Raw genomic sequence first — 27,270 nt, 5'->3', positions numbered from 1 at the left:
CCCTCTCTTAAATTCATTTATTCATAGGAACACCCTAAGGACGTCAATCACACTCTGGGACATGACTCAAGGATTTGAAAGGTCTAAACCAAAATTAAAAATGATGTTTTTTTATTTAAAATTTACCTTTCAAATTTTTTTATGCAAAATTATTTATTAAATTTTTGAAATTAATTTTATTCATCATTTATTTTTCATAAATAACAAGAATAATCTATTTAATATTTTTATATATTTTTAACCGTTATTATAAGTTTAAAAATCAAACTTATCCTCGTTACTATAGTTAATAACTACTTATTTTTATTTAATTTTGCTTTCACTTATATTTTTTTTTTGTTATTTAGTTTTGCTTTCACTTATATGTTTTAATTATTTTTCTTATATATTTTTATAAATTTACAAATTTATTCTGACTTGTTTTAAACTTGTCTATCTCTATTTTATGAAATAAAAATAAGAATGTTTGTTTAAGCCTTTGGAATAGGAAATGGAAAAGCAAGAAAACAAAACGAAATAGAATGAAAAATAAACTTATCTGAATTAAGGGAAAAGAAAGTTGACAAATGATAATAAATTAATAGAAAATTTATGAATAAGTTGCTTAATGTAATAGAACAAAAAAAATTGTAGTAATTACAGAATGACAAAATTGTTATTGTATTATAGATCATATTTCATTAAATATCAATAAATATTTAAATATTCATCACATAGATTATCTTAAAAATATGCTCTACTACGGTTCGAATATTCTCTTACAAAATGATTGTTAATTATTTCAAACCTGATATTGGTAATTTTGTAAAAATAATTAATTTGACGAAAAATAATAATTTAAAAAAATATATATAAAGTGAAATTGAAATAATTTTAAATCAAATTACAAAAGTCATTATAAAATCTTTATAGTGTGGTGGCCATAAGAAATGATTGTATAAAAGCAAAGGAAGAGATAATCCTAGCACATGATGAGCCTCACCAACTAGTTGTGCACGTGGTGTAGCTGGGAGGGCAAATCTGTAACATAAGATTCATAATGTTTTTAATCCCTAATCTCATCACTTCTCCGCCACAGTGCAATAAAGCTCGGTAGGTGTCCAGTTTTCTCAAAATTATTATTTTTTTTTTCAGAAAAAGGTAAATCATTCTATTGATTTTTTTTTAAAGAGATCTCAAGTCGGTTTTTTTATCTGTCTAAATGTCGTATTTATTTTTAGAAAAAATTATTATAATCAAATTTTTTTAATAGTATATTAAAAATATTAATTTATGTGTCCGGCTCATATTTTTTTATTCATTTTTTAAAATTTTTACATTTTTATAATTTTTTAAAAGGAATATAAATTTTTTCATATGTCACATGACAAAGATAATATGAAATGGTAATGACAATATTATATGTATAATTGATGTAAAAAATCTCAATTTAATCTCTAAATTTATTATTTTATCTTAATTTCATCCTAAGTTTTTTATGAACTAAAACTATTTCATTCGTTCAAACTTCAGAATAAGTATAAATTTTATATAAATATTAAAATGATATTTTTATTATAATTAATATTTTTAAGTCAAATTATGCTTATTTAAATTTATATTTCGAATCTAACTATATTTAAATTTTATTTAAAATATTTATATATCTATAATTTCTAGACAAATTTTAGAGTTTAATTAGAAATAACAACTTTATCAATTTAAATAAAAACTTTTAAAACATTTTTTTAAAATTTAAAATAAATATATTTATTTAAAATTTTATTTAACAATTTATAACATTTTAAATTGTTACAACACTATTTTAAAAATTTACATTTCAATTTATGTAGTTGTTATTTTTAAATCAACTTAAACATTTGTCTAAAAATTATTGATATATAAATATTTGAAAAAAAAAGTTAAATAAAATTCAATGTAAAATATAAATCTATAACTATATATTAAAGGATTTCCTCTTTTGTGTTCATATTTCATAATTTCAATTTTATCCTTTATAATATAATTATTTTTCAACTTTTTTAAAATTGACCATTATTTTTATATGTTTTATGTGAAATTGTCTTCTCCTTTTTTTTTCGTATCCGTCAATAGTTACTTTTTATTATTTTCTCCATTCATCTCACTTTATTTTCAATAAATATAAATATATTTTGTATATTAATTTAATAATATTATAATATCATCACCTACTAATATAATATCATACATATTTTAAAAAATTGTACACACACAAGCTAGTTTAAATAAACCTAATTTTGTTAAAAATATCACTGTAACATTTATATAAAAGTTAAATTCGGTCTCAATTTGGATATGAATGAAATTGCCCCAATTTAACAAACAAATGGGACTAAAGTAAGACAAAATAACAAATATAGAGATTAAATTGATATTTTTCACATTCAACTGTGACCTAGCACTGACACTGTCATTTTCACATCACATTGTCACTACCACATGACACAACGTCAATTTGACATGTGACAAAGTTAATATTTTTAACAAAAATTATAAAAAAATTATAAATTAAAAAAAACACAAGCTGACACGTTACACGTAAGTTAACATGGTTAGTGCCCTACTAATGGAAAAAACTTGATTGCAACAGATTTTCCAAACTAGAGACAAATTGAGACAAATAAAAAAAACGATATAAGATTTCTCTAAAAAATGGAGACCAATGAAATGATTTAATATTTTCAAATCAAAACCTCAATATATCCGGATGTTAAAAGAAACATTATTTTATGAATTTACTTCCTAAATTAATAAGACAATTATCATTTTAGGTAGAATAAATAAAATGACATACAATAAGTTTATTTATATTGACTACGAAAACATAAATGTTGTCATGATTGTGTGTTCGTATTTTTTAATTTTCATATAAATTTGAATTAAAATAAATAAAAAATATATAATTAATTTTTAAAATATTTGTTAAATATAAAATTAGAAAAATAAAATATGTATAAAAAAAATGTTTTAAATGAACCGTTAAAGGCAAAAGAAGTTTTTTAAATGAACCGTTAAAGGCAAAAGAAGTTTTTAGAATAATAGTTAAAGGTAAAATATTTATAAAATAATTAATTTTTAAAATAATAATTAAGGGTAAAATTGAAATAACGAAACATGAAGACAAAAAAGATATCTCTATGTATTTCTATGTATTATTATAGATATTTATATTTATATTTATAATAATTTAATTTATAAATTATATAATTTTGGATAAAATAAAATAATTTAATTATTTATTAAATATTTCACATATCTTTATTTTTATATAGTATTTTACATGGTTATTAACTATAATCATATATTAAATATACATATTAACATATATTCTAACCGAGATTGTGACTTTATTTCATCTTTATTAAGATATATCATTCTAGCGGCAACGCTAAAGCTTAGAAGGATTATAGGAGGCCCTTGATCTTCTTAATTTTTTTTTTTAATATGTAAATTAATACAGAAATAAAAGTTTCATATTTTCAATTTTTTCAATTTTAGTATATTTTACGTATTAACACCTTTAAAATTTTTATTCATCTATCTCAATAATACCCTAAAATCATTTTCTAAAGATCACTGTTATCTAGTGACACGTTGTACAACGAATTCATATGGACAATGTGGTGGGGATGATGAAAGTAGCAATAATGGGTTTGTCAAAAATATTTGTGTCGAACGATCATGAACTGTTATAAGTGTTGACCCTTATCCCCTAAAAATCACGATATTGTTTTAGATGTCCATATCCTATTGTATATTCGAAAATATAATTTGTATTAGAAATAAAAATTGTACGAGCTAAAATAAATTTATCTATTTATGTGTAATATATATATATATATATATATATATATATATATATATATATATTCAAATGTTTCTATTTTATCATTTTTAAGAAGAAAATAAAACATGTAAAAGTGAGAAAAAATATTGTAAATTTTATATAAAACAAGAAAGAACAAATTACACAATTTTGATTCTCCAAAATTTATCTATTTTATAAGATTGAATAAAAAAAATAATTATTTTATATGTGATTAGTTAAGTTATTTGGAATGATTCAAATTTTAAAAAATACCTGCTATCAATTCATTTAAAAATAACCAATAACTAATATATATATATATATATATATATATATATATATATATATATATATATATATATATATATTGTATACTTTTATGTATATTTGAGTATAACAATAATAATATCTCAATAGAATAAAATTAGAATAATTATAATTTTACACTTTATATATTTTATATGATTCAACCGCATAATAAAAACATATTATTATTTCTCATGGTATGTTTCTTGAAATTAAAATGATTTGCTTTCTCTAATTATTTCTCATGGTATGTTTCTTAAAATTAAAATGATTTGCTTTATCTAAATATCGGTGAAAAGATTTATAATATTTTGGTCCATGTAAGTGAATTAAATGTATTAAAAAGATGTGAGAATAAATTTTACATATCTTGTAGGGGTAACAAAATGAGATAGTATGTTCTGTTTTGATTTGTTAAAAATAGTCTGGGACGAACCAATATGTTAACATAGCACAAGTCAAAAATTGCAACTCATTCTGTCTTTGGATTGATTGACGAGATAATGTTAGCCCGTCCTTTTTTATAAAATAAAATTGCAGGAAAATAAAAGATTAAGTGAGTGACCGTGAATGTGTTGATGCTGGCGTTGATTATGATCAACAATTATGTTTTCGATCAAGTGCATGCTAACAACGAACAATGTTGAAGAATATTAATGAAGGTACATCTAGGTGTGAATGAAGGAGAAAAGTCTCACGCTAGGAGGTGAGAGTGGTGCCAGTGACACTTATCATAACTCTAGTCGCGACAAAGTGGCAAATGGTGACACCAGTGAGTCGACTACAATGACACTGAGAAGAAAACTATAATTAATCTCATGTTAGGCTGTGTCCAATCTCAGTTTGTGTGAGGGGGAAATCCTAGCGACACCGCCGATCAACAATATAACGTTAGTGAAGCTTCTAAGCGGCAGTGATGAACGAGGTTTTGGTTTATGTTTTGATAAGTGAAGAAAAAGAAATCTTGATAATGAATAGAGGAAAAACCTCCGAATTTGACAAAGAAGAAGATGAAGAGATTGAGACAACCGGCAAGCCAACTTGTGGTCATCCCATTTTATGACCTAACGGATTAACAAACCAAATGAACTTGGTTGATACAGATTGACTAGTTTAATAAATTTACCTTTTTTTAATGAGTTGATAGATCAGGAGAGATCCGTTTTATCGTTTTTAATATTGTGATGGGAAGAAGTGAGACAATTTACCTAAAATTTAAAAAAAGAGATATGATATTATATGGATATAGGTCTCAATTTTGACAAGTGTATGTATAGCAATTGAAACTTTGATGGTACTCCGTTTGTTGAGATGTACAATGAATTTGATTTTCATCTTACCTATAGTAAATGGTGTGGGGTCCATTACAAAGGGACAACCAGCTTGTACATATTTAAAATTATTCAAACCGTGTACAACATTCCAAGACGATAACAACACGCAGTGGGTTAAAATCAATGCATCTATTTTATCTTCACTTATTAATTTTCCTGGATTTTTAGCCTCATTTCAAGCTTCATTTTTAAATTCTCGAATATTCAGGATTAATCTGTTGCACATGTTTAGATTTCTGCTTATTAAAGGTATAAAACTTGTCCATTATTTTTTAATTGTTCATAAATTGAATTATATATTTTTTAGTTGAAACAATTCAAATTGTTATAAAACAATTCAAATTATATATTGTCCATTAATTTCTGTTTTTTTTTTCTTTTTCACGAGTCTCAATTTGATTTCTGTTTTAAAAAATTTGATACAAATTTTGGTAGAAAAAGGTAAAATAATATTTATTTTTTCTTTTAAGTTGTCAACCCAAACTTATAACACAACGACAGTGAAAATTGTTTTGTTAAATATTTTGTTTCTTAGTTGAGTAATAAGTTATATAAACTAAATTGCATATTTCCAAACCATTCAAAACACCATTTAAACTATTATTATGATTTAAAACAATACTAATTATACATACAATCAACATATCTTCCTATTTTCTAAATTTCTAAATGCAAATATGTATCCATTCACACATGAACACACACATTCAACGATTTCAAAACATTGATTAAATATAAAAATATTAAATCTTTTTACCTAAATTCAAACGTTGCTACCTTTTAATAAACATTTTCGCTTAACCTTTTAGAACTCCAAGGACAATTTAGATAAGTTTCCAAAAATCAAATTTAAAACTCAATTCCAATTTATTCATATTACGAGCTTCCTCTTCGAGTTATAATACGACAAAATAACAACCGTAAAAATATTTTATAAGCTTAAAGAAAATTTAAATAATTTTTTTTCAGAAAGATAAAATTTTGAATGAAATAGAAAATAAACATCTATCATCTTCTATTTATAATTTTTCACATATGTATTCATTCAAAATTATATTAAAAAAATTAAGTTCGTGTTAATATTTTCCTTTATGTTTCATTATTTATAAAAAAAAATTATTCATGTGTGATTTCTCATATTAATATTTTTTTATGATTTATATTCAATTTTTCATTTCGTTAAAAATATAAACAAATATATAACATATTAAAAATAATTGAAAATAATAAGTCCTACTTAAGTTGTCAATCTATTATATTCAAGCTTTGAAAAAAGTAGCATAACATATAAACATTCATTTGAGGACACATTTCATCATCTCGACTCTTCCCAATCCATTGCATTTGCTACATTCTCAATCACCATCAATTTATAATTTATGCAATAAGTTCTTTTAGAAATAATCTATTTGTATATAATATTGAGATTGGTAACTTTGATGTAATTACTCTAACTGAAATAAATTTTTTTGCTGACGAATTTTCTGGTGCATGAACAATAATATTCGTTGAACTACCATAAACAAACACAAGATACGAAATCAAAGATTTCTTTTTCAAAATGACATCAATGGAATATACATTAATGGATGTGATCCAAATATGTTGACACTTTAATGAAATACACTCCAAAACAATGTATATTTTAGGTTTACAATGTTAGGATTCATATAAATTCTGTTGAATTCTTGACAAGACTCACTAACTTTCATAATTAGTAGTATTACCTAATTTTGGTGTCTCAATAAATGAACTTCATTTCAGAAAAAAATTAAATGATTAATATTGTAGGTTTTAAAATTTCAATATTTTCGGTTTTAAATATTTAAGAATGGTACACTTGAATAATAAAAAATTAATTATCAACAATTCTCTTGAAATGATTTTGGATTGCTTTAGTAAGTTGATTTGTGACTTATCAAATATGAAATTTTTAATATAAATAATAAATATTTTTGACATGTCACTCAAAGAACTCAACAATAATTGATGTACACCATTTGACATTATTCAATGACTATTTGACAATTTGTATAAAAATAAAATAATTTTAACAAAAGTTAATTTTTATATTTTTAAAAAAAAGAAAAAATAAATAGTTATGAGGAACAGTATCAAATAGTAAAAAAAAAATTGTGACAAAATACCGGTGTCCAAACTCAACAATAATTGATGTACACCATGAGAGTATTATTACATGAGTTCATGGTAGAATATGAGAATTTTTGGAAGATTTTATATCTCATAATTAGTGAAAATATTGTAAATATTTCAAAGTGCAGAGGGACAAGTTTTACATTACCTAAAAACAGAAAAACAAATTCGGTGAACAACATAAAAAAAACTCACATCCTAATTCTAACTAATGTAAAGTTTTGAATTAAAATTAATCTCATATTTTTCTTTTCATAAATTGACTAATCACTCCATAGATCCAAATATTCAATTTTGTACCATTTTTTTTCGGTCTATTCATTAAAGTTTTTTGACCAATATATAAGAAAATCTTAATATAAGGTTAAAAATATATTTAATTCCTAAACTTGGAGATAAAATTAAAATTCATCCATATCTTAAATTTTATATATTTTGGTTTAAAAACTTAAAAAAATTAGATATAATCTTTTTAGTCTAACAACGTTAATCATTTTTTTATATATTAAATGATTTTTAAGACTAACATTGAACTGAAATGTAAATGGGATAAATAATTCAAATTTTAATATAAAATCTTATTTGATACCTCAAAAAATTTTAACGTCTCTATTTATTTTTAAAATTTGAATCAAAGTATATTAAAATTAAAAAAAAAATGAATTTCACACCAATGACAAATCCCAATGCGATCACGGGTTGCCCATACCCAGTCAGTTTGGGTTGTTGATTGAGCATGGCTGACATTCATAGATAAGAGTTTTTCCTTTGTGTTATTTTTAATTAGGAAAAAAGTATAATGAATTGGGAAGAAGATGATGAATGGGACCATATCAAAAGGTACAGCAAAACTGCTACATGAATGGCTAGAAACATTGGACCTCTCTTATTTAATTAACCATCTTCCCACCTTCCCCACTTCCCACAACCTCTATTCTCTCTTCAATTTTCTTTTTTTCCCAAAACAACATCTTCTAAGTACTCTTTTGCTCAAGCATGTAACCCACCACTTGCCCACAATTACTTGCATCAACTAACACACACTAAATAAGGTAACTCGCTCTTCACATCTTTTATACTACATTTTCTGTTTATTTTAAATGATTTTTTGTCTTGTCTTATTTTATATTTTGCATCAATCACATCATATTAAAAATGAATAAATGTATTTTTTTTCCTTGAATTTTGATGCCAAATTAAAATTTGTCAACGTTCGAAATTTTGAATATATTATAATTCTAAACTTTAAAAATAAATAAATATAATTATTTTAATCTAATTATATTAAAAAAAATTATGTGTTAAGATACGCTTTATATTAATATTTGAGTTGTTTACACTACTTGACACGTTCTCGTTTCAATGTTAATTGAAAAACACGGTTGATATGTTAAAAAAAATTAAAGTAATTAAGTTAAAAATACTATATGCCTTTATTTTTTAAATTTGATGTCCAAATTTAAGGACTAAAAATATATTTAATCTTATTAAAAATAATTATTTATCATATTTTAATTTTTTTGTTTTTCTCTTTTGGTTGTCGAAGATAAATAGAATATGCATTTATTTATCATGATGGCAATGACAAATGAAGGCATTTTTTTTGCAATGAAATTGTAAAGATGGCATGTCCCTTCATGTAGGTTTGTTTTGGAATGTTTCTCCACCTGTGCTTGGTCCACATTTATATAATATTGTCTCTTCTTTTGGCAACGTTTTCCCCAATTGGATGTGGAATTTCAGCATTTGTTTTAATTTCAATATTCAGATGACCTCTTTTTGCATCATTCATTGCGATGTATTTCTGAATTTTGAATGTGTGTAAGACCTGCCTTTGCCTTTTTCAGACACCCACGCCAACTTCGCGGCTCCTTCCACTGCATTTGCACCATGCAAACCTCAAAATAAATAAATAAATTAAATATTTTAACTTTGCTTCACTTTTAGTGTACACGTCCCCCATTTCAATATACATAAAATCTCATTCACTTTATAACAAAAAAAACATGAAAAAAAAGAAAATAATTTTTAACTTAGTGAAAGTAGAAAAAAATGAACGTAAGAAAATTAAAACCCTCAAATAATCATGGGTAACTTCCTATCATACAAGTAAAAATAACCGGTCATAAAACAAGTGACATACAGTCATAAAAGTAGAATAAGTTAAAAAGTTTCTTATAATACTTCCAAAAATTATATTTATTATTTTTTATAAGATATAATCTTTTGCGATAATTATTTTGAAATGAAGGTTCCTTTTAATTAATTCGTAATATATAAATATTTATTTTAAAATTTCTTTAATGTTACGACGAATAAATAATTTAAAAAATATATTTTTTAGTCATTATTATAGTTTATTTTGAAAAAATTATGAAAAATTCATAAAATAAGATATAGTATGTGAATATTGTATTTTATAACTACGAGTTGGTTAGGGATAAAGATGTGTTCATATCAATTCTGAAAAAATTATGAAAAATCCATAAAATCAGATATAGTCTGCAAATATTGGATTTTATAACCAGGAGTTGTTTACGAATAGTTGTTGTTTTCAATATTTAACTTTTTTTCAAAAAATAAGAAAACACTCGAAAAAAGAAACACTTCTATTAAAGGAATTCATAAGGTTAAGGTTCGCTTTAACATATTTTCGTTTACAGTAAAAAAAAATCAGAATTTATGTAGTTCTGAATGAAAATATATTTAATTTTTTTTAAAAGTTAACCCAATAAAAAATTATCCTGTTATTATGTATTTTCATTCACAAAGAACAATCATAAATCACATAGTTTTTACATACTATTTGAGAAAAATCGATTTCTAATTTTTTGAAAATTTTATATTTCTTTTGTATTTTTTAATTATTTGAAAATGGTTCGATAGAAAAAAATGTTTAAGATAAATTATAAATAAATATTTTATCATTTTAAAAAGAATTATATATAATGTGCATAAAATTATATATATATATATATATATATATATATATATATATATATATAAACTCAAAATCTTCAATTTTTCCTCAATTTCTTTTACTTTGTATTTGGATAGAAAATTTCAACAATTTCAAGAAATTAAAATAGATAGTACTTTAATTACTTACAATTGAATTCTCTTAATTTCTTACATAATTTGTTTGGATAGAATAATACAAATATCTTATATTTCATTTTTTTTGTTTGGATAAAATAATTTAATTTGTATTTTAAGGCAACTTTTGATTTGGGACGACTCGTTTAAACTTTTGGACCGAGTCAACTCGAGACGATTTGGCTTCAGCCAACTCGGCCCAAGCTTTGACCTGGGATGACTCATCTTGACGTTCTACCCAGACTGACATGACACAAACTTCAGCACGACCTTTGGTTCGAGTCAACTCAGTTCGACATTTGACCTAGGCCGTCTCGAATTGACTTTCAAGCTGAGTTGACTCAACTTGAACTTTGGTTAAAGATGATTGGGCTCAACGCGACTCGACCTTCGCCTTGAGCCTACCTTCTATCTTGGTCACAAGTCAAACATAGTAGGTCTAAATTGAAAGTATAGCCAAGTCACTCGAGACGAAAGTCATGATGAGTTGCTCATGGCTATAAATAAAGACGAGTCAACTTTAGCAAATGTTGAGTCAAGTCGATTTAGGCTCATAGTCGAGTCGAGTCGACCTAGACTAGATGTCAAAACAACTCGGTCTGAGCTGAAATTTGGTATGAGTCAACTTTTTGGATTTGTAACTTTTTTTATCGTGACCAATAAAAAATTTTTACAACTCGTAGAATTTCAATTTCATTTTTTTTGGAACGAATTTCAATTTTTTTTTAATTATTTGAAATATCTTTTTAAAATTCGTCAATTTTAATTTCTTTTTTATTTCCTCATCTAAAAGTCATTTTATAAAAAAAAAATCTCAAAATAAATAAATTACTCTCTTAAATTCTTTCATCCAACATAACATTAAAGAATTTTCCCCTTTATTTAGAACACATGACCTAGAATGGACGATATTTATTAGTATAACTGATAATTTTTTTTTTTTTGTTTTTGATTAAGTTCTTTTTTCTCTTTTTGGTGTTTCAATTTTCTTTTTATACGGGCATTATTAATCTTTTGCATACATAATTTGAGTTAAAAAAATTGAATTTATGGTAATGTAATCTATAGTGATGTGGTTGATTATTGAGTTGAGCTTTCCTTTCATTAAGACTTTCTTAACTCTTCTCTTGTTTTCAAAATGTTTTTCTTCAATAACACAAGATTTAAAAGTAAAAAATTATTGTAATTTAATTAAACTGAATGAATTTGAGGACTATCATGAGAGAATATGTTTTGATTTGAGTGAGGTATTGATTTTTGATAAACATGTTTAATACATTTCTGCTAGAATGTGTTGAGTCACAAGTCTAATTATAATTAATTTTGGTTTTAGACCTCGGTTAATAGATAAATTTGTGACTATAGAAGAATAATAATAGGGAATGACTATGTTTGAGAAAGGATGTTATGTGAAAGTTCTATGTTTGTGTTTTTTTTTTTTTTGAATTAATTACATTACATTTATGGACTTATAATAACAGCTATTACAAGAGCAAATGATACTACGTATTTAAATAGCAGACCTATAACCAACATGGAAAGTTGTGAATAAAATATATATATATATATATATATATATATATATATATATATATATATATATATATATATATATATATATATATATATATATATATATATATATATATATATACACGTTTGACTTTTAAAAATATATTTATTGCGATATTTTTTAATTAAACAATAAATAATTTATATTATGTATAACTTATCAAGCTATGTTAACGATGTTTTATTTGTAAATATATGTTAGATATATTATTCATATTTAAAAAAATAATATATTGATATTTTCAATTGTAAATATAAATATTTATACTAAAAAAATCATTTACAAAGGAAAACAAAATTGTTAACTCCACTTGTTTAAATCAACTTTTTCTTAAGAGCGGAAACCCTTTTATCTGATGAACCGATGACTTAAAAATTCATATATATATATATATATATATATATATATATTAATGAAATTTAAAATTTACACAACTTGCATTTTAATTAATATTTATTTGAAATAAAATTAAATAGCTTTTTTGTTCCAGAATATCTTGATAAAACTCTTGATAAAACTGTTGACCCGTAAAAGAACGTGACACGAAAAGAAGACTGATTCAGAGAAGAGAGAAGAGAATGATAAAGTTAAAAAATATGAGAAGACGAGCCTACTAAGAGAGGAGTCAAAAAGACCGGATACATTGTAATGTTTTATATTAATGTATTATGTCATGAGTTTTCTGTCAAAGCCTCACCTTTTATAAGATTTTTCATAATGTTTTCTTACATGAATACTTGCGTGAACCAAAACATTTTGAAATCTCTTCGTTACTTCTGGAACCAACCACTGTATTGGATAAAAAAAATGCATGCATTTTTCACAGTTTTGTACCCGAGTTGTACATTTGTGTGCGTATATTATTGACTAAATTGCACACCAAAATCCAAACAGAAAATGAGTCCATTACATTGCATTCATTCGCAACTAATTAGAGTCAAATAACATGGCTAGCTATGCATTTGAATCCGATTGGATTGATAAAAAAATTCTGATTAATTCAGATAAATTTATTCCAGAAGATTCATAAACAAAACTGGTTTAGACGAAATATATCTCAGAGTAATTATGAAGGATGGTACTAAAAAAATCTACAGTAATCTTTTTTTCATCTAATATGTGCAAATTATAAAATAATATCATTTACCATGCAACAGAATGAGAAAGTATTTTTCATATATTAAACCATAGAAATCAGGCTTAACCCAATGTCATTAAACTAGTTTAAAAATGAGATATTTGTTTTCATTTATATTACGAAAAAGATAGATATGTCTTAGTTTTGTTATCAAAAATAATTTGAAATAAATTGTTACCATTTTTTTAAAAACATTTTTTATAAAATAATTTGTAAAAGATATTCGTAAGTTTTATAATTTTATAGAAATAATTATCCAAAAAGTAATTATTTATTGATTAAAACTCTTAAAAAAATCTTGCAAAACTTAATAATAAATTTGTAAAAAAAAACTCATAAAATATAAAAAAAATATTGTAGTGTATATTATAATTTATATTCTCTCGCACCAAGAAAATATGGTATTTATATCGAGGCTATAAAGCATAAAAAATTGAGATAAAGTAAAAAATAGTCAAAATTTAATTTAAAATAGACTGAAAATGATTATGATATTATATTATTTAAGGAATTTATCTTTCTTATATATATTTAGTCGATGTAAAGTGTATAACACTACGAAGATATCAAACATAAAAATGAATGAAGATGTAAAGTGTGTAACACTAGGAAGATATCAAACATAAAAATGAATGAAGATCCGATAATAGACCAAACAAAGTTTTTCAAATGCTATTTGCACATAATTTTCAAGTGTTAGCAGATTTCTTCATCATATCAGTAGCACGTACGGTGATCGAATTATATGCTATTATCAATCAAACTAACTACTTAAAAAATTATATTTATTTTAATTTTACCATTTAATCTCGATAGAAAACATTTTCATATAATAGCATACTGTGTTTATATTATATACACGAAAGTTTCACAATGTGGTGTTATATCTTCTATCAAAGTGTTTCTTGAAGAGGATCAGCTTTTACGACAAGATTCATCGCACTTAGTGACCCTATTGTTGCGTATCATTACTTACACGAGAATCCCAAATTGAATCAAAACCTAGTTGCGTGATAATGGACGTGATTATTTTTGTTTTTGTAAAGATTAGATGATAGTTTAGTTTCCCATTTGGTGTTATATCATTTTCAGACAACTTTTATTACAGGATCATTAGCTTTTATGCGAGATTCATCGTACCTATTGACCAATTTTTCAACCGATAGATGCAATGTTAAGAGAGTGATATGCAATATTATTATTATTTGTACAGTATCACGAGTATCTCAGAATGAATCAAAACTTGAATTATACAAGCATTGAAAAAATTATTTTGGGTTCTGTCAAGATTCATTGGGTGAGGCTGATTTCTTGAATTGCGTTAAAAATCTTCATCTCTTGGAGGTTCACGCATGACCGAGAGAGTATGGTAGAGACACAACCAAATCTGGACTTAGAAAATTCCGAGAATTTATTTGAATATTCAACAAAACAAACAAGCCAAATCTTACCCTGTTCCCTTGTTTGATGCAATCAGAGGAGGTTGTGATTGCATCAGATATTTTCCCTTTTCACAAATTTTTTCAGATTCTTCACTTTGTGAGGCCAACAATGAACGGTCACAAATCTTGTTCTTAATGGACACGCAAGCAATCTGATTTTATCTCTAAAAAACACTAATTAAATTCTTCCTTATCCTCAATCATACACCTGTTCAATCAAAGCAAATAAAACTAAGTGGGTGTCAAAATTTAACTTTTGAAGAGTGAAATAAGAGAGAAAAACACATAAATTTTGTGGCATCCATGTTTTTTTTTTTCTCTTGGAATCCATCATAGGATCACCAGATTGTTGTGGTAAGATTCTGACAATTACAATGTAACCATGTGAACAATGTTTGTTCTATTGTTGTTCAGTTGAGAAAATTTAAATATTTTCACACCAAATAATAGATTTGCCAGCGTGATTTAAATTCAGATGTGCACGTCTTTAAATTCTTTAGACCATATGACTTATGACATTTCATCAAACATTGCGTCAAAAACTCATTGGCATATGGGTCCTCTATCGACACCAGCCGTCCAGATTTTAAGAATTTCAAATATATGTCTAAAGTTTTATGCATCATTTTGCATTGGTTAAGTGTATCTAAGGAAATCAATTCATTTATACATACGTGCGTGATTAAAATGTGATATCACTGTTACTACACGATGCTTTTTAAAAGGAAATTATGTAAAATAGTTTATTTTTTGGTTGGCTACGCAATACTAAGATATAACAAAAAATAATATATATATATATATATATATATATATATATATATATATATATATATATATATATATATAACATCTTTTTATTCCATGTATTATACTATAAGACGGACAATAAATACCAAATAAAATAATGTAAAATTTACTATAACTTTTTTTTTAATATTAGTTACCTTCATGTATTGCAAAATGATGTATATGTGTAAGTGTGAGTGTTTTATTTAATAAATGCAGAGGTTTCGTGTTCCTAATACAAAGTTATTAAATGAGAGAGTGAGAGAGAAAAAAAAATGGAGAGACAAGAGAAAGAAAATATAGATATTTAATGTGAAATAATGTTCCTTTTATGCTTCTTTTGTGTATCTAAAGATATTGTACGTGCTTTGTTGGAACGGTGAAGCGGTTGAAGAATTCAACCTTAATACGAACAATTGCCACGATGATCATGTTTCTTATTATTTGTTTGTTACGTCGTTTTCATTTTAGAAGCCTAACAATGGAGCACAAGTTGTAGAGCCCTTTAATTGTGAAGAGATGGATCCAAAATATCTCACTTTGTGGTCCAAACTCCTTTTTCTGGGCTTGGACTTAGATAAACACATCCTGGGCAATCTCTTTTTTGCTGCCCTCTATACTAATTTTTTAGTCAAACACAAATTAATTATTTTTGGAGTCGCGAATACTATTGTTTTAGTCAATCAAAAAAAACTTTGCTCAAAATAGTTAAGAAGACAAACTCGTAAATTAAAAGAAATATAGACCCTTAACTTAAAGCTCAGCTAATTATTTATTTGTAAGAAAAAGTGGCTGAGCGAGGAGGTAGTTGCAAACTTCCAGGGACTTGAAGACAGTTTCCCAATAAATAAAGAAAAAGATATTTGAATGTGTGTACCTTATGTATTAATTCACATTAATGCTGGTAAACACTTACCTACTTTTGCTAAATATTTGGCATCATCACTGTACACTAAAAATAATCCCATACGATTGCAACAATTTAAACTTTTTACCTGCTATAACTAAAACTTCTTTTTTTTTTTTTCTTTTATAAAAATAGCGACGTCAAGTATATTGATAAATATAGACTGGGCCAAGTTAACCATGTTGTTCGGCCCACCTGGGGTCGGCCTGCAATGGACCGGGCCAAGTTACTATAACAAAGAGTTATCAAATAATTTATGAGAATTTATCTTCCCCTTTACTACTGTGAATTACTGTCAAAACATAACACATGAAACGAAACTAGATCAATCCAACTTGTTAATATAATATATTAACTTTAATATGGGGATAGCTAAATTGTATATTCAGAAAATATAACACAATTATGCATAGTTAGAGCCTTAATGGTAACAGTAATAACTTGTGCATTCAGCAATTCAGATTTTAGTTTGAAAATGGTATAGATTCATTTACATGAGGGCAAAAACAAAAGGATTGCCTTTGGTGTTTTAAATTACAAAGGAAGAACAAACTTGTGTTTGATCTTTTAATATTCTCTGCACAACTATACACGAAAGCCTTTCACCAGTCAAATACATCATTCAAATATAAACAAACTTAAAGCCACTCAGCAGTTTCACTTCTCAAAGTTTCAACCATACATCCCTTCACGTTCCCAAACATCCACCAGGAATTCCACCATTTCCTATTTATGGAAGATCAAATTATCAACTTGTAATTTTGCAATCTCACGTCAAAAATCCCAGAAAAAATATACACAGGCCACTTACAGATAAAGGTATGGACTTGGGGAAAGGTTGTCTGGTCCCAAGCAAACTTTCGTAAGTTGCATTCCAACTACACAACAAACACAATGACTATTAAGTCATCTACATGGAAGAAACTATGACAAAGGGAAAGCAAATATGATGGAGACTTTGGCTTTGTAAAAGGCCATATATATAAACAGAAAATATATTCATTTGAATCATATTAAGTGTTCCACCAGCCCCCAAAAAATATAAAGTGAATAAGGTAAGATCATGGCTCCGTGTGTATTTAGAGTGGCTTAAAGAATATTCAGTTAATTGGGGACCAAATGAAATGCATTTGACATACTTCAGTCTGGGTTCACGTTTTTGTTGTTGGCTAGGCTTGCTAGATTTTTCACTTCCAATCCACTGAAGCCTACTTTCATTCCAGAGAAGAAGACCTGAAATAAGCAACATGTATGTCTTTATTTTCGCCTTAAGTAAGGAAATAAGGAAAGTAATTCTTGCAAACAATATACAGTCAAAATGTATAGTACAATAATATATCATTTCCAACATTTTTGTCATGCAAACCTTGGTAACATGAATGGATCGTACGGGATGGAGTTCGTGCTATGGTAAAAGTATAGATGAATATTTCAATATTAATTCATCCGGAAAATAGAAAAATATAATATAGAACTTGCCTGGGTTTACAAATTCAGAATTGGTGCCTGTAGTAGAAGTTCCACCACTATGATAGAGAATTTGATTTAATGTACTGACAGACGAGATACTTCTCTGAGATTGAATGTTGGCATTATCCAGATCACAAGTGCTGGAACTCCAGAAACCATCTGATATATGTGGTTTTCTCACAGTCTGGCCCTGAATTCTTAGTCCCTTTGCCGGCTCATCCACAGCAATAATTGGTGTTGGTTTCATACAACATCCAAAGCAACCACTGTTCTGTATAAATCAAGTTAAATAACAGAAAAACCAAAGGCTAACATAAAGACAACAAGTGCATGTTTTCCTTATGTGATGTATTTCTTTCAACCCTGATTTGTTTCCTTATGTGATGTGGAACTTAAACCTCGAGACTCTCCCACCTAAATAGATTACTCTATTGGGTTGGACTCTCCTCTGGTGCTTAAGCCTTACAATCGGTGCTTTCATTGAGTGTTAAACCACAGAAAGGGTTACTTATAGGTTGAATTAAGGTGCAAACTGAATACTGATGTGAGTAAAGCCTTTTCTCAAAGAGAAAAGGGCTAACACCGACTCAGTGTTACATTGAGTATCCAATTAATGATGCTTCCATGGATATTGGCCCTTAATGGGAGTGACAATGTTGGGAGTCTAACACTGAGCATTATCAGAAAGAAGTAACATTCTCTTAAAAAGTATTGTATTGCTTCACCTAAATAGTACATTTTTCAGTTTTAATACTTTGACCGAGCAGGCTAACACCTCAAAAAAATAAAAGTATTTTTTCTCACACAAAATAGTAGTTTTTATTCATTTCACAGCAAAGCCAAACAATCTCAAAATCCGGGAGAAATTTTTACACAATCAAAGGGATGTTTGATACTATTGTGTGATCCTCATCATGCTAGCAGTATATTAAAGTTGACCTTTGATATGCTTTTAAACACAACTAGTGAATAATGGACGATGTAGAATACAGAAACGAGCTCCTTCTAAGAAAAATCAATCCATATTTTTTTTTATGAATACTCCATTGAAGGGATTATCTTTTAAAATATTCTGACCACTTAGAGTTATTCCATTTAAATACTTTAAGAAAAAGAAAAAATAGAAGACAAGATTTCTACTTTCAGCTCTCTAGCAGACTCTAATAACCAATACTGCAAGGCTAGAGGAATTAAATACATAACCAAGAACTAAGTAAGGAGTCCTATAGGTAGAAATCCACTCTTCTACGTTAGGTTCAATCAGAAATTAAAATCCACTAATCAATGAACCCTCAATAACTAAAATTGGAGTCAAATGCTGACACAGCCAATAAAGAAAACGATTTTCGCTTCTTCCATTCCTCCACTAATCAGTCATTGGGAAGCAAAATAACATTAAACCGCTAATGAATCTTGGTCCATTTTTAATCGGCAAAGCAAATCATCAAACAAGGATTTGAGTAGTCATCACCAACAAGGATGAAACAACCGACGTCAGCTTCAAAATAGTACACAAACTGCATTGCTTTGAGTAGTCATCACCGAAAACCTAACTCGGTTTCTCAAGAGAACTTTAATCCAAAATCCCAAACCCCGGAATCCTTTCCACGAACAATTGAAAGGTGAAGGCAAATCCACTCTTATTTGATACCAACCAGAATTTACCTAAAGTTTCGGTCGCACATGACAGACCATATACCCAAAAGGCCAAAACGTAAACCCATTCATTGAATTGAATCAAAGCAAGCAAATTGATTACAAATATTCATAATCCAAGAGTCTAAGAATATAAAAATAAAATAAAATAAAATAAATAAGCAATATTGGGAATGGAGGGCCTCACCCCATACAAGCGAAGAGGTCAGCGATCCAAGCAGTAATCATCACCATCTCCACCACCACATAGAATTTTGAGAGGTGCAAAGAGCCACAGCAACAAGAAGAAGAAGAAGAAGAAAGGAAATTTCGCAGTGGAAACTGATAAACGAATGGGTTTGTTACCTTTTATTTTATCGTGTCTGCTGCACTACTGTCACTGTCTGTCGTTTAACGGACGCTTGACATAACACACCACTTGCCTCGCTTCTTTTTTTCTTTTTTATTCATTCATTGATTCCAATATTACCATCATCACAACACAAACACCTTAAGGTTTTTGATTTTGGTAGTGAGAGATGAAGTGAAGATAACCTAATGCAGTGATGAATACCAATTATTAGTGTCTCCTTTATTGCCTCTTACTCTGACCAATAATACCTAAGACCAACACCATCGAATCGCCACCTGCCACCTCCATTAATAAATAATAATCTTCACAATTTAACTCTTTCAACGCAGAACCATTTGATAAAGACGTCCAACCAAGTCTTCAAATTTGAATTCACAAAAAAAAAGTACATTTTTTTTTTCTGACCAAATATAAAACTTATTAACCATGCTTTATTTTTTACTTTCTCGAAAAAAAATCTTTTTTTAATGTATTTTTTAGAATAATTTTTATCCTTCTATATTATAAAAAAATTGTGGGACTTGGATGAAGAGTACAGCTCATTTTGTGCCTCCGTTTCTTTGATTCTTCCCAACAATATTTTGGTTTTGGTGTTGACAATAATTATTTTTCTGCAATAAAACTATTACTTCACACATCTGATCTGACCCCAACACTTTATTTCTTTTGGACCAATCAATTTATTTCTTTATTCTCTGTAATTTGTCATCAAACAAACACTTTTATTAACCTACTTTTTATTGCTCTATGTTTCTTTGTATTTTCGTATCAGTTTTTTTTACCAAACCTAGTGTTTGTCCACCACTTTTGTTTTTCCTTCTATACTACAAAATTCTATTGATAAAGTCGTTCACTGTAGGTATAATTAGATTGCGAATGGATTACTAATACTCGTAACAATTAGATGTTACTTGACCTGTTTAAAATTTTGTTTTGTTACTCTTTTAATAAATAAAAATACATAATAATAATAATAATATCTGTTAGAACCCACTAACTACCCCTCTCCACACACTCTCTTCTACCACAGAAAACACTCCACTCCATGTATTCCTTCTCTCTAAACCCTCTCACAACCTCCCTCTGAAGCAAGCCATTCCCTCTTCTAATCACTTCCACTCTGTTGCAGCTGCTGAAACCCGGAACCAGGAGAGGAACTTCTCCTCAAGCTGAGCCATCTCCCCTTCCGGTAAGACAAATTCAGTTCCTCCCAATTCTCTTCAATTCTGGGATTTTTGGATTTGATGCTTACCAAACCGAATTAAGGTCTTAAACTCACCCTGAGTTATGAATTTCAGCCCCTTAGGTTGAGGACTTGAGGTGCCCTTGTGTTAGAGCCTTGCTTGTGGTGTTTTTTTTTAAGGTAAGGGAAGCTAACCGATATTTTGTCCATTTGAGCTGTAAATTATGTTTTGTATGAGATTGGTGTGTTGAATTGATTTCTGGAAATGTTTGTGCGCGTGTATGATCATGTTTGTCTCGAAATTTCGTTCTTGCATGTAAAAACAGTGGGATGATCTGTTATTTTCGCCTAGGCGGGCTGTTTTCGCCTGAACGAGAATATCAGGAAGACCTTCTCTGCTACCAAGTGAAATCTCGCCTAGGCGAGCTGGAGTCGCTTAAGCGAGACACACTCTCGTTTAAGCGAGCCAGTTTAGCCTGAGCGAGAGTTCGCTCAGTTTTAATGTTTGCCACTGTTTGATGTCTCGCCTAGGCGAGGTAGCCTCGCCTAAGCGAGATGGTTTCTCGCCTGGGCTAGATTGCCTAGCTTAAGCGAGATTCACTGCAGTAGAGTACCTCAACTTCTGTTTTAAAGGAAAAAAATGACATGTTTTGCCATGATTCTATGCGAGGAAGCTTTCACATGTTTAATAAGTCATTAATTATTGAATTGTGTGATGAGATTTGAAGAGTATGAATATATAATGTGATGGTTGTAATGGAATTTCAAGGGAAGTTCATGTGAGTTGTTAGAGTGTAAGGACGTGTGGAATCCATATTTGGTTGGTATCCTGAAACTCCAATAATCATTCACGCTCAGATAGAGTAGAATGGATTATGTCGTGAGGAGTAGCAGGAGGTCCTAGTCTTTGGATTGATCTAGTCCTAGATGCGAAGGGGACTTACCCTGGGAACGGTCGGGTGATAACCCCTTGTGTCCAGACTCTGCAGAGTCTGGGAACCGTTGCAGGTGCAAACCACCAAGAGCTCCAATGTCGCTTACACAATCCGGATATCGAGTCTAGAATTTTAATTACTAATCTATGTGTTGTGAGTGATGTACATGATGTTTTGCATTATCTTTCTTTTCTTTCAGTTAGCTTACCCTTTCTTTTGTTCATGTGGTTTTGCGCTCGCGGTTTCTCCTTTGCTATGATCGCCTACTGTCGGTGTGAGCAGAGCCTAGCCCAGTTGATGATGCCCCCCTTCAGAGCAGGAACTGACCTTTCTTACTTAAAGCTGTAGTAGTTTTGAACCAGGCTTTTGAGGAGTCTTTTCTAGACAAGTTGTTAGGCCCCCTTCTTATACTTTTGGATGACTGTACCAAACACGTATACAGTATATATATATATATATATATATATATATATATATATATATAACTGCTAACTCTACTATCTGCTATGCTTGATCACGAACTAATGTTTTGTTTGATAGTGTGAAAGACTATTAAATGGGACATTACAATATCAGTACAAATAAATTATTATCTTTTAAATTAATTAAATAAATTGCACAATAAAATAAAGTATAAGTCTAAACAAAATTAATTTCTTCAAAAGAAATTAATATAAACTTATAAAATTAAATTCTAAATAATTTGTTAGTAGTTGATATTTTTTACACTGATAATTTTATTTTGATATCTTGATTTTTAAAAATATATCCAAATAAAAAAGAATTGGGACTAATGGTTACCCTTTGCAACAATTAATTGAGATGTGATAGGGTCTAACACTTTTGGTCATTAATATATGTCAATTGTGATCTTTTATTACGCTTACCGCGTCTAAATTGATCAAATATTTGATTGTAGTTAGGTTGGGAGATTATTGTAAATTGCAATTACTAGAATACTAAAGTTTAAAATTTTTCACTAAAATATATGTTCATACTTAAAAATAAACTAAAAAAAATTGTAGTAATAGTTTTAATGTGTGCCACATGGGTTAATTATACTACAAAGATAAGGAAGACACATTAAGATAGAAATTGTTCAAAAGAACTCACTCTTGTAAGTGTGGTTGTGTCCTTAGAGATGTAAGATTTCTGTCCAAAAAAAGAAAAAAAGAAATCGCATCATATATTTGCTTATAGGGTGGGGTGCGACCAGGCGTAAGAGAAGGCCTATATAATGTCTTTTATTTCCTAAACATTACAACCATTTTTAAACAATATTTTATACTGAATTAGGAAAATTATCTTCATAAAAGTTGTAGAACAGTCATAAAAAAATAAAATAAAATAAATTAAAAATATCCCAATGTAATCACGAAAGGTTCCAAACTAACTGCATTCATAACCATAAAACGTTCCCAAAATAAATTCATTCATAATCATAATGCACATTTGGTTTAACTGAAACCACTTTTCAATTTAGCTGAAAATAACATTTAAAAAGGCAAGGTCTTAGAAAATAGTGTTCAATACTCATATTTTATAAAAAAAAATAATAACATACTATTTTTGTAATATATAATATGAAAGAAATAAACTACCTTTTTCTCAAAGAAAAAAATATGTACAATTATTTTTTATTTTAAAAAGTTTATAACAATAATGCTTGAATATTATTATTTAATTTTAAAATATAAAGTCCTGTCAATTGTTACATGCTGATTTAGTTAACACTAAACGCCAAATATTCTTAGGAGGTTACATTCTGATGACCATATTCTTGACGGAGAAACAAAATTCTTGACGTACATAACTTGCTCATAACAAAAAAAGTTTGAGACAACTTCATCAACCAATACAAAGAAATGAGAGTATAAAGACATAGGCCTTCATCTAGAACCGTTGACTATCTATCTCTTCACACTTATTTCTTGTTATGTTCGGACTTTCAAGGTTACTAATTACTTTTGCTACTTCATAGAAAAAATAGAGGCCAATCCCACCCTCCATCCATACAACGTAGACAAGCTGTGCCTTTGAGGAGTAGCAGAAATCATACTTGGTCTCAGAATTTGAAAGGGCTTAAGTACCATCTTGCAGCTACTTGTCTCTGAGGAGGACCTGAATTGATTTTAAAGTTCAGAAATCAAGTAACTAGAATTCAATGGTATTATACCAAGAGTAGATGAAACATACAGAATTAGAGCAGCATTTGGATGTTCATAAGTTAATACTTAAGAGAATTCAATAATTATTTTCCGCATGAATTCAATGGGTATTATATTAAGAGCGCATGAAACATAAATCAGCAATCTCTATGGTAGACTGTTAACAAGCACAGTAGAAGAAATTCATGCAGATCCACAACAGCATTGGTCCAAGTGAATATCCATGACAAGTGGAATTTGGAGAGAGTTGCAAAAAAAATGATGGCAACACACCCTACTACAGGAAATAGTCTCTGTATAAGGATTTTATTCAGTCCTTCAATCACAGATTGCAAAGTAATAGTCAATTTGTTAACTTCGAGAACAATTATCCTAAGAGACATACTCAGATTTCTAATTAGTTGACCTTCAATTTCCATACAGAAAGAGCGTAGAGGTTAAACTAAATTACTGTTAGGAAAATAAAACGAGCACTTCAAAATTGAATGCATACTCAAGTAATTTAGTGGAATCGGAATGTAATTCCCTCAATACCAAGGAGCATGTTGAAGAAAATGCTAAAAAAGAATGTATTGCTAGGATTCCTCTTGCAAGAAAACTAAAATTGAGTTATAATACGATATCCCTAAAAATCAACAACTACTGCTCGTTCTACACACCACATGGCAATTCAGAACCAGAAAAAGAAAAGGTAAACAGAAGACATACACGGGAGGAGGTGGGACTTCACTTGCAAATGTTGCCAAGCCTTGCCGTTGCTTGTGCTTAGGGTTCCCTGAGCAAATCACATAGATACGTCCTCGACGTTTAACTATCTGACAAAATACACACATCTTCTTCACAGATGACCGCACCTTCATGGCTTCTGAAGAAGGAAAAACCAACAAACAACGATAAACATTCAGAAGCATATTACACTACACCTTAGACGGGTTATAGAAACAAAACATTCCACAACAAGCACATAAATATACGACAATGGAATTAAGTATATAACTATCAATTTCAGTATCATAACCATGTTGATTCGTTGTATAATTGTGCACCTAAAGCAAACAAAAAACTTATGAAGCAAACCAAATGGTGAGTGTTTCTAATAAATCCCTAATCGGTATATCGTGCGAGATTGGAAGTTAATAAAATTGTGTGAAGGTATGGAGTCACTGATGATCTTCTGCTAATAAGATGCATAAGAAACAAATTGTGAGAAAATCGAAAGAAAGGGAAGAAAGAATAGAGATACATGGGTCACAGAATAATTTTAAAAAGTCGAATGAGAATGTGAACGGGGGAACATGGGAAAGAGACGAACCTTGTAGTGAGAGAATGCGAAAGAGGTGAAGAGAGAGGGTATAGGGCAACTGAAACAGCTATGACAATATTTCAAAGCGGTGTCGTCAAAAGTGAGGATAGATTGAGAAGTAGAAAAAAGGTTCTGGGCTTTGGGCAACAAAGACTAAGATTTTACTTCCTACACCCCCTCAATTACTTCCGGCATCCCCAACTTTTCAAAATAACTATTTTACCCCTAGGAAAAGTTATTTGGGATTACATATTTCGGAAATTTTTTGAAACTAATTTTTGGAAATTTTCGGAAGAATATTTCAAGAATAAAAATTTCTAAACAAAATTTCTGAAATAAACTTTTACAATATCATTTTCAAAACAGAATTTCCAAAATATATTTCGAAATAAATTGTTCAGAATGGGTTTTTCGGAAAAAAAAAATCCAAAACTTACAAAATGATTTTTAGAATTTTTCCAAAATATTTGTACATGAGATATATTTCGGAAAGATTTTTCCGAAACACATGAAATATATTTTGAAAAAAAAAATGAATTAAAGTTTTTTTCTGCATTTTTTCTTTTTTTCTTCCTACGCAGTTTTCTCTTTCTTCTTTTAATTTTGCAGCAAGCGGTGACTATGGAGAAAATGATGGTGTATAAGTTTTTTTTCTGCATTTTTTTTTTCTTCCTACCCAGTTTTTTCTCTTGTTTTGCAGCAAGAGGTGACGATGGTGAAAGTGATGGTGTGATGTGGTGCAATGATGAAAAATATTCGAGTCTTTTCCTAGTACTGTAAGGTGCATTTAGTAATTATGGGAATGCAGGAAATAATGGGCCTAAGGCAAATGGATTGTGGCTAGAATCAGGCCCACTATGCATCAGTGGGTATTAGGGGTGGCAAACGGGCCAGCCCGGCCCGTTTTGGCCCGGCCCGTATGTGGCCCGTCAAAAAACGAACCGGGACGGGCCAGCCCGTCAAATAGAAACGGGCCAATAATCACAACCCGTCCCGTATAGGACGAGCTAACGGACCGGGCCGGGCTGACCCGTCTAGTTTTTTTTTTTTAATTTTTTTAATTTTTTTAATTAGTTTTCAAATTTTTTAATTTGTTTTATTTTTTAAATTTGTTTATATATACATATAAATTATTATTAAAGTCATACTTAATCAAATAAAATATTATTTTAAATTTTAATTGATTAGTTAATGTTTTTAATTAGATAAATTAAAATAATTATTAAATTTACATATTAAATTATTCAATTATAACTAATAATTCAAACTTAATTTGTAGGTGTTGATGATTTAAATTACAATACTATTATATATTTCTACATTTAAAATATATAATCTAAAAAGTTAATCTTTTTAATTATTTTTATTTTATTTTATTTTTTTAAAACGGGCCAACGGGCCAGGACGGGCCAGCCTGTACTTTGGCCCGTCAAATTGACGGGCTGGACGGGACGGACCAGAATGGGCTGACGGGTTGAAATCTTCAACCCAGCCCGTTCCTTTTAGCACGGGCTGACGGGCTGGCCCGTTGGGCCCAGCCCGTTTTGCCACCCCTAGTGGGTATAAAGCCCGTCATCTCATCTTCCTAATGAGATTATTTCAATTTTAATAAATTAATTTGCATTCATCATAAAA

General features: G+C 28.5%; 2 protein-coding genes and 2 long non-coding RNA genes across 6 annotated transcripts; 2 read left to right on the top strand and 2 right to left on the bottom strand.

Annotated features, from left to right (window-relative positions):
* Window positions 1-8,463: 8,463 nt before the first annotated feature.
* LOC146887993 (uncharacterized) lies at window positions 8,464-11,395 on the top strand. The gene is made up of 2 exons (XR_014993333.1): window positions 8,464-8,675; window positions 10,840-11,395. It is a non-coding gene; the product is annotated as an uncharacterized LOC146887993 (long non-coding RNA).
* Window positions 11,396-16,996: 5,601 nt separating this feature from the next.
* On the bottom strand, window positions 16,997-20,292 carry LOC114178873 (uncharacterized). Of its 3 annotated transcripts, none has more exons than XM_028065000.2 (5): window positions 20,040-20,292; window positions 18,048-18,304; window positions 17,708-17,801; window positions 17,380-17,446; window positions 16,997-17,294 (listed from the first exon to the last, which is right to left on the bottom strand). In XM_028065000.2, the coding sequence occupies exons 2-5, from the start codon at window positions 18,283-18,285 to the stop codon at window positions 17,241-17,243; spliced, it is 453 nt and encodes a 150-aa protein (XP_027920801.1). In that variant the 5' UTR covers window positions 18,286-18,304; window positions 20,040-20,292; the 3' UTR covers window positions 16,997-17,240. The 3 variants fall into 3 exon arrangements, with proteins under 3 accessions (XP_027920801.1, XP_027920800.1, XP_027920799.1); XM_028064999.2 differs by having other exon boundaries at window positions 18,048-18,309; window positions 19,882-20,290; XM_028064998.2 differs by having other exon boundaries at window positions 19,882-20,288.
* Window positions 20,293-20,919: 627 nt separating this feature from the next.
* Window positions 20,920-22,747, top strand: LOC114179790 (uncharacterized). Its single transcript, XR_003603527.2, has 3 exons — window positions 20,920-21,235; window positions 21,345-21,409; window positions 22,447-22,747. It is a non-coding gene; the product is annotated as an uncharacterized LOC114179790 (long non-coding RNA).
* A 1,125-nt stretch (window positions 22,748-23,872) lies between these two features.
* Window positions 23,873-25,738, bottom strand: LOC114176604 (Ribosomal protein L36). The gene is made up of 3 exons (XM_028061687.2): window positions 25,645-25,738; window positions 25,041-25,197; window positions 23,873-24,285 (listed from the first exon to the last, which is right to left on the bottom strand). The coding sequence occupies exons 2-3, from the start codon at window positions 25,190-25,192 to the stop codon at window positions 24,135-24,137; spliced, it is 303 nt and encodes a 100-aa protein (XP_027917488.1). The 5' UTR covers window positions 25,193-25,197; window positions 25,645-25,738; the 3' UTR covers window positions 23,873-24,134.
* Window positions 25,739-27,270: the final 1,532 nt, after the last annotated feature.

Source organism: Vigna unguiculata, chromosome 3 (assembly GCF_037176805.1).
Source record: "Vigna unguiculata cultivar grain cowpea cultivar isolate G323 ecotype 2 chromosome 3, ASM3717680v1, whole genome shotgun sequence".
Classification (NCBI taxonomy): Eukaryota; Viridiplantae; Streptophyta; class Magnoliopsida; order Fabales; family Fabaceae; genus Vigna; species Vigna unguiculata.
This window is presented reverse-complemented; position numbering and strand designations above follow the sequence as displayed.